Raw genomic sequence first — 12587 nt, 5'->3', positions numbered from 1 at the left:
GGGAGGGAGGGAGGGAGGTAAAGAAAGAAAGGAGTTACAAAAAGGAAGAAAGAAAGAAAGGAGTTACAAAACAGCCATAAAACAAGCAATGAAATGGCAATAGTAAGTAATTACGTATCAAAAAAAAAAAACACTGAATGTAAATGACTCAATTCTCCAATTAAAAGGCATAAGTATCTGAATGGAGAAAGAAACAAGATTCGACTATATGCTGCATGCAAAACAACCCACTACACCCAATACACTCACTACACATGGTAGAATAGAAGTGAAGGGATGGAAAAAGATATGTCATGCAACTGGAAGCCAAAAAAGAGCAGGAATACTACACTTACATATCAGATTAAATAAAGTACTGTACAAAGAGATAAAGAAGGTTTCTATAGAATAATCGAAAGGTCAATTTAGCAAAAAGATGTAACAATTTTAAATAACTATGTACCCTACACCAAGAGCTCCCAAGTATACAAAGCAAACATTAATAGATCTGAAGGGACAGACAGACTGCAATACTATAATAGTAGGAGACTTCCATATCCCACACTCAGTAATGGACAGATTATTCAGACAGAAAATCAACAAAGAAACACTGGAGTTAAGTTAATCACAATAAATGCCTATACTAAAAAGTTTGAAAGGCTTCATATAAACAATTAATCATACACTTAAAGGAACTCAAAAAACAAGAACAAAACAAGTCCAAAATTAGTAGAAAGAAAAGAGTAATAAACATCAGAGCAGAAATAAACGAAATTGAGTCTAAAACAAAGACAGAAGATCAATAAAACAAAAAGTTGACTTTTTGAAAGGATAAACAAAATGAATAAACCTTTAGCCAGATGATATTGTGTGGCTTTGTCCCCACCCAAATCTTATCTCAAGTTGTGATCCTTAGTGTTGAAAGTGGGACCTGGTGAGATGATTGGATTATGGGGGCGGATTTCCCCCTGCCTTATTCTCATGATAGTAAGTGGTTCTCGCAGTGTCTTGCTGTTTCTAAATGTGTATAGCATTTCCTCCTTTGCTATTTTTCTCTCCTGCTCCACCATGGTAAGACATATTGGCTTCCTCTTTGCCTTCTGCTGAATAGTAAGTTCCCTGAGGCCTCCCAGCCATGCTTCCTGTACAGCCTGTGGAATTGTGAGTCAATTATACCTCTTTTCTTCACAAATTATCCAGTCTCAGGTAGTTCTTTATAGCAGTGTGAAAATAATCTAATACAGATAACTGGTACCAGAGAAGTGAGGCATTTCTATAAAAATTCCTGAAAATGTAGAAGTGACTTTGCAACTGGGTAACAGGCAAAAGTTGGAACAGTTTGGAAGGCTCATAAGGAGACAGGAAGATGTGGAAAAATTTGGAACTTTCTGGAGACTTCTTGAATGGTTTTGACCAAAATGCTGATAGTGACATGTACAATGAAGTCCAAGTTGAGATGGTCTCAGGTGGAGATGAGACACTTGTTGGGAACTGAAGCAAAGGTCTCTCTTGCTATGCTTTAGCAAAGAAACTGGAGGCATTGTGCCCCTGCTCCAGAGATCTGCGGAACTTTGAACTTGAGAGAGATTATTAGGGTATCTGGCAGAAGAAATTTCTAAGCAGCAAAGCATTCGAGACATGGTCTGGCTGCTTCTGAAAGCCTACATTTATTTGGATAAGCAAAGAGAGCTTAAATTTCAAAGGGAAGTACAGCATAAATGTTTGAAAAATTTGCAGCCTGACCATGTGGGAGAAAAGAAAAACCTATTTTCTGAAGAGAAATTCAAGCAGATACCTGCAGAAATTTGCATAAGTCAAGCGAAGCCAAATGTAAATAACCAAGACAATGGGGAAAATATATCCAGGGCATGTCAGAGAACTTCATGGCAACCCCTCCCATTTCAGGTCCAGAGGCCTAGGGTAGGAAAATGATTTTGTGGGCTAGGCCCAGGATACCACTGCTCTGTGCAGTCTTGGGACATGGCACCTTGACCCAGCTCCTCCAGCTCCAGCCATGGCTAAAAGGGGCCCAGGTACAGCTCAGGTCATTGCTTTAGAGGGTATAAGTCCCAAACCTTGGTGGCCTCCATGTGGAGTTGGGCCTGCAGGTGTGCAGAAGGCAAGAGCTGAGGTTTAGGAGCCTCCACCTAGGTTTCAGAGGATATATGAAAATGCCTGATGTCTAAGCAGAAGTCTGCTGCAAGGGTGGAGTGCTCATGGAGAACCTTTAGTAGGGCAGTGCAGAGGAGAAATCTTGGGCTGGAGCCCTCACACAAAGTCTAACCTGGGGCACTGCCTAGTGGAGCTGTCCTCCAGAACTCAGAATGGTAGATCCACCAATAGCTTGCACCATACTCCTGCAAAAGCTGCAGGCACTCAACACCAGATCATGAAGGCAGCCATGGGGGCTCTACCCTACAAACCCTCAAAGGAAGAGCTGCCCAAGGTCTTGGAAGCCCACCTCTTGCATCAGCATGCCCTGGATGTGAGACATAGAATCAAACGAGATTATTTTGGAGCTTTAAGATTTAGTGACTGTCCTGCTGGGTTTCAGACTTGCATGGGTCCTACAGCCCCTTTGTTTAGGACAATTTCTCCCATTTGGAATGAAAGTGTTTACCCAATGCCTATACCCTCATAGTATCTTGGAAGTAACTGACTTGTTTTAGATTTAAAAGGCTCATAGGCAGAAGGGACTTGTCTTGCCTCTGATGAGACTTTGGACTTGGACTATGAATTAAGGCTGGAATGAATTAAGATTTTGAGAGACTGTTGAAAAGACATGGTTCTGTTTTGAATTATAAGAAGGACATGAGATTTGGAAGGGGCCAGGGTGGAATGACATAGCTTGGCTTTGTGCCCCCACCCAACCTCATCTCAAGTTGTGATCCTTAGTGTTGGAGGAAAGTCCTGGTGGGAAGTGATTGGGTGTGTGCAGATTTCCCGCTTGCTGTTCTCATAACAGTGATGATTTCCCATGAGGTCTGGTTGTTTGAAAGTGTGTAGCACCTTCCCCTTTGCCTTCTGTCTCTCCTGCTCTACCATGGTAAGATGTGCTTGCTTTCCCTTCACTTCCTGCCATAACTGTAAGTTTCTTAAGGCCTTCCAGCCATGCTTCCTATATAGCCTGTGGGGCTGTGAGACAATTACACCTCTTTTCTTCATAAATTACCCATTCTCAGGTAGCTCTTTATAGCAGTGTGAAAACAGACTAGTACACCAGACTGAAAAATAAAAAGAGAAGATCCAAATAAATAAAATCAGAAACAGAAAAAGAGATATAACAAATGAGACCAGAGAAATATAAAGAATCATCAAAAGTCTATATTATTACAAACAACAGTATGCCAATGAATTGGAAAACCTAGAAGAAAAAGATAAATTCCAGGGCACATAAAACCTACCAAGACTGACCATCAAGAAATAGGAAACTTATGATGAGGAACGAGATCAAAGCCATAATAGTCTCCCATTAAATAAAAGCCCAGGACCTGATGAATTCACTGACGAATTCTACCAAACATCTAAATAATTGATAGCAATTCTACTCAAAGTCTTCAAAACAATTGAAGATGAGGGACTACTTTCAAACTCATGCTATAGCACAAGCCATACTCTGATATCAAAATCAGATAAGGGCACAATAAGAAAAACAAAAACTATAGGCCAATATAACTGACGAAGATAGACGCAGAAATCCTCAACAAAATTCCGGCAAGCCAAATTCAACAACACATGAAAAAGATCATTCACCATGATCAAGTGGGATTCATCCCAGGGATGCAAGCATAGTTCAACATATGCAATTCAACAAACATGATACGTCACAGTAATAGAACCAAGAACAAAAACCATATGATCATTTCAACAGATGCATAAAAGTATTCAGCAAAATTCAACACCTTTATACAATTTTTAAAAAACCCTCAACAAACTAGGCATAGAAGGAACATACCTCAAAATCATAAAGGCGATATATGACACATCACAACTAACATCTTATTGAATAGAAAAAACTGAAAGCCTTTCGTCTAAGATCTGAAATAAGACGATGCCCACTTTCACTACTTTTATTCAACATTATATTGGAAGTTCTGGACACAGAAGTTAAGCAAGAGAAATAGATAAAGATATCCAAACTAGAAAGGAAGTAGTCAAATTAGCCTTGTTCACAGAAGACATGATCTTACACTTAAAAAACCTAGAAATGCCAGTAAAAAAATTATTAGAATTCATAAGCAAATTCGGTAAAGTTGCAGGATAAAAAAAATAAACATAAAAAATTCTATATACCAACAGCAGACAATCTAAAAAAGAAACCAATAACGCAATTCCATGTATAATAGCAGCAAAAAATATAAAATACCTAGAAATCAATTTAACAAAAGATGTAAAAGTCAGATACAAGAACAACTATAAAACTCCAATGAAATAAATTGAAGAGGACACAAGAAATTGAAAGCTATTCCTTATTCATGGACTAGAAGAATCAATATTGTTAAAATCACAATGCTACCCAAAGAAAACTTACAGATGCAATGCAATTATTATCAAAATATCAATGACATTATTCACAGAAATAGGAAAAAATTATAAAATGTATATAAAACCATAAGAGACCCTGAGTAGCCAAAGCAATCTTGAGCAAAAAATATTAAAGCCAGAGGCATCAAACTACATGACTTCAAAATATATTGCAAACCTGTAACCAAATCAGCATGGTACTGGCATGAAAACAGACACAGGCCAACAGAACAGAAGAGCCTGGGTAATAACCCACACATTATAGCAACCTCATCTTCAACAACAACACCAAGAACATACAATGGGGAAAGGACAGTCTTTATAATAAACGGTGCTGGAGAAACTGGAAAACTGAATATATACAGAAGAATAAAACCAACGCACTCTCTCTCATCATACAAAAAAATAAGGTCAAAATGGATTTAAAACTTATTCTAAGACTTGAAACTGTGAAACTACTAGAAGGAGACATTGAGGAACTATTTCAAGACATTGGTCTCAGCAAAGACTTTTTTAGTAAGACATCAAAAGTATAGGCAATCAAAGCAAAAATAGACAAATGGTAGTACATTGAGCCAAAAAGCTTCTGCACAGCAAAGGAAACAGTCAACAAAATGAAAAGACAGCCCAAAGAATTGAGAAAATATTTGCAAACTATCCATTTCACAATGGATTAATAACCAGAATACATAAGCAGTGCAAACAACTTAATAGCAAATCAATAATTTAGTTAAAAATGGGAAAAAAATCTGAAGAGACATTTCTCAAAATACAACATACAAATAGCCAACAGGTATATAAGGAAATGTTCAGCATCATTTATAATCAGAAAAATGCAAATCAAAATCATAATGTGGTATCATCTCATCACAGTTAAAATGGCTTTTATCAGAAAGACAGGGCATAATGAATGTTGACCAGAAAGTCGAGAAAGGGGAACCCTCATACACTCTTAATTAGTACAGCCACTGTGGAAAATTCTATCAAGCTTCCTCAAAAAACTAAAGACAGAACTATTATATGATGCAGCAATTCCACTACTGGATATATAATTCAAAATTTTAAAAAATCAATATATTGAAGAAACAGCTGCATTCCCATGTTTATTGAAGCATTGTTTACAATAGCCAAAATAAGGGAATCAACCTAAGTGCACATCAGTGGACTAATAGGTAAAGAAAATGTGATTTAAATCCACAATGAAATGTTATTCAGCTATAGAAAATAATGAAATACTATAATTTACAGCAACATGGATGGAATTGGAGGCCATTATATTAAGTGAAATAAGCCAAGCATAGAAAGAAAAATATCCCATGTTCTCACATATATGTAACAGCTTTAAAAAGTGGATCTTATAAAAATAGAGAGTAGAATGGTGGTTACTAGAGACTAGAAATGATAGTGGAGAAGGGAGATGGATAGAGATTGATTAATGAGTACACATCTATAGCTTTACAGATGAAATAAGATCTAGAGGTTGATTAATGAGTACACATCTATAGCTTTACAGATGAAATAAGATCTAGTGTTTGATAGATCGGTAGGGTGACTATAGTTTGCAATAATCTATTGTATATTTCACAGTAGCTAGAAGAGAATAATTTGAATGCTTCTAGAAGAAAAAACAAATATTCAAGGTCATGCATATCCCAATTACACTGATTGTAACAAATTATATAAAATGTATTACATTATCACATGTACCCTGAAAATATGTACATCTATTATCCAGCAATATAAAACTAAATTTTTTTTTAAAAAGGAAAAGAGTCAGAACCTCAAATAATTAAGTTTTCCTTTAGGCTGCTAACCTATACTTGAAATTTCAGTTATGAATTGGAAAAACATTACATGTGAACACAAGAAACCCACACTTCTTTATCTCCGGAGTCATTTATTTATTAAAGTTTTAAATAAGGAAGTGATGGAAACATGTAGCTAACACATGTTCAAATATTTCGATACACTGATCTGGCTATCAGACTAGCAAAAACAACCCAATCAAGTGTTTTTCCTAGTTTAAGAGCTCTACCCGGCCGGGCACGGTGGCTCACGCCTGTAATCCCAGGACTTTGGGAGGCCGAGGCGGGTGGATCATGAGGTCAAGAGATCGAGACCATCCTGGTCAACATGGTGAAACCCCGTCTCTACTAAAACTACAAAAATTTAGCTGGGCATGGTGGCACATGCCTGTAATCCCAGCTATTCAGGAGGCTGAGGCAGGAGAATTGCCCGAACCCAGGAGGCGGAGGTTGCTGTGAGCCGAGATCGCGCCATTGCACTCCAGCCTGGGTAACAAGAGCAAAACTCCATCTCAAAAAAAAAAAAAAAGAGCTCTACCGAAATACTACTGCAAAATAGAAGAAAGAATATGTCATCTCAACCTCAAAAATGTCCAAAGGCTGAGGAGTACTGAAAGAAACTGTAAAACACTTGAACTCCAACACTTGAACCCAAAGATAAAACTGAACTGATCCATGAATGCACAGAATCTGTAGATTTTGGTGTGCATGGTTCATTAAAGTAGTGGGTCTATAGCTTTCAGCAGTTACTCAAAGGTTATTAGAACCACCAAAATAAGATGACCATATATTACTGCTGGGAAATCATACTGACTATAAAGGCAGATAAAAGGGAAATGTGTAAAAAGGATATTCTGTGAAGATTATGAAACTCAATCTAGAAGGTGATCAAAAGTGCTTTAAAACTATCTGAACAATAACAAAGCCTGAAGTTTACCTTCAGAATTTTATAATTACTCAGACTTTTTCTCTGGAGATGGTTAATTTTTTATTTTGTTCAAAGCTTCTGAAACACTCAGATTGAGAAAGTCAGAGCCTCAAGTCCCGGATTCACCCAACTCTGTTATCGATTTTCCATTTGACATTAAACAAATCACTTAAGTTCTCTGGGCCTCTGTGTCCTTATCTGTCAGCAGGAACTGATGAGCTTCATTTTAGTTATAATTCTTTGGAGGCAATGAATCAGTTAAGAACTTCTGACATCATTATGCACAACTTATGCATAGCTACTAATTTTTCAAGATGTGAGGTCATATTAATTATATATTCTCATCTTAGTTCATAATTAAGGCTCCTTGGGAAATCTTTCATAAATTTTAAGAATCACAAGAATAGAAAGTAACCTGTGGGATAGGAAGGACATATATACTTACAAAATAAAAGCCTTAAGTATGGGTAAACATTTCTGTTCAAAAAAAATTTAAGCCATACTATTGTGTGGTATTTCTCAAAATAATTAATAATAATGTGTGGAGAGTTGCCTAGAATAGAATGACACCCAGGAAAGTGATAAAATATGGAAGTACGGCATATGAAGTCTTTGTCTACAGACCCCCATAAGATTTCCAATACTTAACATGAACACACACACACACGCGCACACACACGCACACACACGCGCACACACACACACACACGCGCACACACACACACACGCACACACACACACACACACACGCACACATTTATTCAACCCGAAATAAGACTAGATTCAAAAGATGTTTTTATTATGCAGTCCTATAAAAAGATTTTGTCACTTTTTGCTTAGAGTAAAAGAATATAAAAATTAGTTTTAAAAAAAGGTACCTGCAGCTAAACGCTTTTCACTCGGAAGAAGCATGGTCACATTATGACCATGCTCTAGAAGAATCAGAGACACCCGGTCCAACAGTAGATAATGGCTTCCACCTAGAAACAATTCACAATGTCATTTTGTAAAGATGAAAATAGAGTTTCTGATGACAATATGGGAGGGAGGAATGGAAATCCAGTAGAACAAGTACAGAAGAAGAAAGGTGAACAGTGAGCAGATGGGGATAAGCGCTTCCTGTTCCTCAATCTCACTTTGGGTAATGCCCAGGACATACACCCAGAGCCTCCTGTACTATGTGCAGGACCTGTAAGAATCCTCCATCAAAGATTTCCACTTGTGGCTCAAAGTCTCTGCATCAGTGTAATAAGTGTCTCTGTGATTAAGCCTGTAAAAGTTACTCATCTTAAGGTACGTGCTGCATGTTAATTGGGGCCTTAGAGAGACATTGTCTCCAAAATATAACTGCAATGGTAGAACATATAGTACAGTAGGTGTGCACATTAGTATACAGGGTTCCTAATGGGCAATCAGTCAGAGCTAACTGCTGTCCTATTCTGGAAATGTATGCTATTGTAGGAGACAGAAATATAGATGTTACAAGGTGAGTCTAAGAAACAGCCATTGGACAGAAGCTACTACTTAGAGCCCAAATCATTGAGATTCAAATGTACTTAGCAGGAAATTACTCAATTTGGGCCAATGGTCAACTTACAAGTAAGATATTTGAGGACAACTGTGGAGCCCTTGGGGTGAGCCTACTAGATCCTCGTTGCACCAGAAACTAAGGAATCACTGATTCTAGGAAAATTCCACCATGCTAAGAAAAGAGAAGCTTGGTCATATTAATGTCTTATCTTAGTACCTGTTCCAAGACAGAGCCTTTGCTGGAATCTAACGGTCTCAGCAGCAGAAAAAGGAAGATCAGAAGAGAAATTAATGAAAAAATGCCAAGAGTTTGAAGGTAGAGGTGAAAGGGGAGTAGAGAAGTAGGGTGCAGTTCTCTGAATGACTCAGTTTCCTTATACGTCTACAGCAACTAGGGATATATAAAGTACAAATCTGCCACGGGTCTTGCTCACATTTTAATCCGTGTAAGAACAGGGGGCCAGGAAGAAGGGGGTCCTCACAGAAATAGCCATTCATGGTGGGTCTTAAGGAGTCAGATAGCGTTCTGGGGCAAAGACCAGGATTCCAGCACCAGGATTCAGAAGCTACACCAGCTCCCTTTTGGAGTCTGAGGGAGGAGGACAGTATACTTTCAAAAAGTTTGGAAGCTCTGTTGCTTCACTGCTACTAACACTCAGAAAGGAGGGAAAAGGATTCAAATGGACTAACAGTTTCTTAGTAATTTTTCAAAATCCTTAGTGAAAAAGGGCCTCAGAGTGGAAGCTGTGGTGAGTGTGGTCTTGGGGTCAGAAACCCTGAGTCAATTCTTCATGGGACATTAGGGAGGACGCATGTCCTCTTAAGAAAAGCATCTCATTCCCTGTCCCTCAGTTGCCCTCTCAGAGAATCAAAAGGGCACTGAATTAGATGATCCGTTGTTCACCGATGATCACTGATTCTCCGTGATCGAAAAGGATCCATTAAAACCCACTATGGATTGAAATAAAGTCTTGGGGAAGCTCGATCCTGGGATGATCCCTTTATGCTCATATGTGATTCTCTTTCATCTTCTACTTCCTTTGAAATAAAAATAAAATAAAACTGAGGCCCAAAATGCAGAATAAACAGTCCCATGCATCTCTCAAAAACTGTCAGCCGCACAAGTAAAAGGAAGGAGGCTCCGAAAGATCCGAATGACCTGGGTCCTGTCCTCAGCTCTGGGCGGTTCTCCAGGTCTCCTCTGAAGAAAAACACTCCATTGGTCTTGCAGCCCTGAAATACCCTGCCTGCGCCACCCTGGCTCCCTATGAGCTTCACAGAATTTGCAGTGCTGCCCTCAGGAGCGCCTTTCCCTGGTCTCCAAGAGGCTGGAAACGCTCGCCACCGTTTCTATTGGAAGCTACTGCGCACCTCCCGCCCTCTGGAGCTTAGGGTGAACCTCTGAAAGTCCCGCTGCTCTCTGGAGAAGCAGCCCAGGAACTCAAGGTCTGGTCTGGTTCTCAGATTTCTGGCCCCAGCCCTGTCCGATGGGGAGCGCGTCCTGAACAGGAAGAGAGAGGAAAGGAGAGTCTCTTTTTTCCAAAACTATTTTCCCCCGCTCAGCAACAGAGGCCCCTCTCCGCCCCACAGCCGGATGGGCTTCTCCCTCCTCCAGCCGGGCCGCAAGCCCAACCCGGAAAACCGCCTAGATGACTCTGATCAATTGCCTTTCGCTGGAGCCCTGGCAGTGCGGGTATCCGGGACGCGCCTGTCTGGGAATTCTCTGGCCAAGCACTCACCCAGTGTAGATATTGTCAGGATTTTGGCGGCCTCTGAGAGCAGGACCCCAGGGAGAAGGAAGCCCACCAGAAGCAGCACGCGCTGCCCAGCCATGCTCACTTCCACAGAAGCCGCGGATCTCAGCCTGGGCTGCTTGCCCTGCGCCCGGCTAAGGGATCTTTGCGTCTTAGTGCACCAGACTCACTGGCTGTGGGCCTAGGAAGAAGTAAGAGGAGGGATCCAATTCTCTTGCTCTTCTGTTTGTTCTCTTTCCCTCTGCCCCTCCTCCCTAGGTGCATGCTCCAAGAGATAATCTGTCCTCGCCCTATCAAACTACCTGAAGTCAGCTAGGAGGGGATGGGTAACCTGATCCTTAACCTTTCTCTGCCCGTGTAATCACAGTTTGTTCACGTGGAAAATCCTTACTAAGAGCCATGAATGGCAGGGGCCTCAGTAAACCACGTTCATGAAGGCTCCATCCCCAAGGAAACCACCTGTTTTTTGTGGAGCTGTCTGTCTCTATCTACTTCCATCCCAGCTGCCTCTGTTATCTCATATTGCCATCTTCGTGCCCCATTTTCCCCCAGGAAACTGCTGGAAATCTCCAGCTGGTGTCCATATATATATATACATAAAACTGCACTTTAGGTTCTAGGGTACATGTGTAGAACATGCAGGATTGTTGCACAGGTACATACATGGCAATGTGGTTTGCTGCCTCCACACCCCGTCACCTATATCTGGCATTTCTCCCCATGCTATCCCTCCCCACCTCCCTACCCACCACTGTCCCTCCCCTATTCCCTCTCAACAGACCCCATTGTGTGATGCTCCCCTCCCTGTGTCCACATGTTCTCATTGTTCAACTCTCGCCTATGAGTGAGAACATGCGGTGTTTGATTTTCTCTTCTTGTGTCAGTTTGCTGAGAATTATGGTTTCTAGGTTCATCCATGTCCCTACAAAGGACACAAACTCATCATTTGCTATGTCCGCATCGTATTCCATGGTGTATATGTGCCACATTTTCCTTGTCCAGTCTATCATCGATGGGCATTTGGGCTGGTTCCAGGTCTTTGCTATTGTAAACAGTGCCACAATAAACATACATGTGCACGTGTCTTTATAATAGAATGATTTGTAATCCTTTGGATATATACCCAGTAATGGGATTGCTGGGTCAAATGGAATTTCTATTCTAGGTCTTTAAGGAATCGCCACACTGTCTTCCACAATGGTTGAACTAATTTACACTCCCACAAACAGTGTAGAAGTGTTCCTATTTCTCCACATCCTCTCCAACATCTGTTGTCTCCAGACTTTTTAATGATCACCATTCTAACTGATGTGAAATGGTATCTCAATCTGATTTTGATTTGCATTTCTCTAATGACCAGTGATGAGGACTTTTTCATATGTTTGTTGGCCTCATAAATGTCTTCTTTTGAAAAGTGTCTGTTCATATCCTTCACCCACTTTTGAATGGGTTTGTTTTTTTCTTTTAAATCTGATCTTTCACAAACCTGACAAAAACAAGCAATGGGGAAAGGATTCCCTGTTTAATAAATGGTGTTGGGAAAACTGGCTAGCCATGTGCAGAAAGCAGAAACTGGACCCCTTTCTGAAACCTTACACTAAAATTAACACCAGAGGGATTAAAGACTTAAACATAAGACCTAACACCATAAAAACCCTAGAAGAAAACCTAGGCAAAACCATTAAGGACATAGGCGTAGGCAAGGACTTCATGACTAAAACACCAAAAGCATTGGCAACCAAAGCCAAAATACACAAATGGGATCTAATCAAACTCCACAGCTTCTGCACAGCAAAAGAAACAATCATTGGTGTGAACTGGTAACCAACAGAATGGGAAAAAAAATTGCAATCTACCATCTGACAAAGGGCTAATATCCAGAATCTACAAAGGAATAAGTGTACTAATTCTGAAAGTCACTCTGGGTCTGTACCTGGAGACTGAAATTCAAACACAGAGACTATGATTCTGAATGTGTATAATAAAATAGAACTGGGGTTATTTTGATATCTCCAAAGCACAAACTAAGGATAGCTTGTAACTCTGCCCCTTTGAAAGGTCAACCGT

At 40.0% G+C, this 12587-nt stretch overlaps 1 protein-coding gene across 2 annotated transcripts in view; it reads right to left on the bottom strand.

The window, feature by feature from the left end:
* LOC116552276 (UDP-glucuronosyltransferase 3A1-like) overlaps window positions 1-10953 on the bottom strand; it is a 57491-nt gene extending 46538 nt beyond the window's left edge. Inside the window, exons 1-2 of one of the 2 annotated variants that reach the window (XM_032278959.1) lie at window positions 10506-10953; window positions 8115-8216 (exon numbers count right to left, since the gene is read on the bottom strand). In XM_032278959.1, coding sequence (XP_032134850.1) covers window positions 8115-8216; window positions 10506-10599 — 196 coding nt within the window. In that variant the 5' untranslated portion in view covers window positions 10600-10953. The remainder of the gene's footprint in view (window positions 1-8114; window positions 8217-10505) is intronic. The other variant, XM_032278960.1, reaches the window with a different exon arrangement.
* Between the last annotated feature and the right edge of the window lie 1634 nt (window positions 10954-12587).

This window comes from Sapajus apella, unplaced genomic scaffold (genome assembly GCF_009761245.1).
Source record: "Sapajus apella isolate SASKATOON/1434 unplaced genomic scaffold, GSC_monkey_1.0 scaffold11, whole genome shotgun sequence".
In the NCBI taxonomy this organism is placed as follows: domain Eukaryota; kingdom Metazoa; phylum Chordata; class Mammalia; order Primates; family Cebidae; genus Sapajus; species Sapajus apella.
This window is presented reverse-complemented; position numbering and strand designations above follow the sequence as displayed.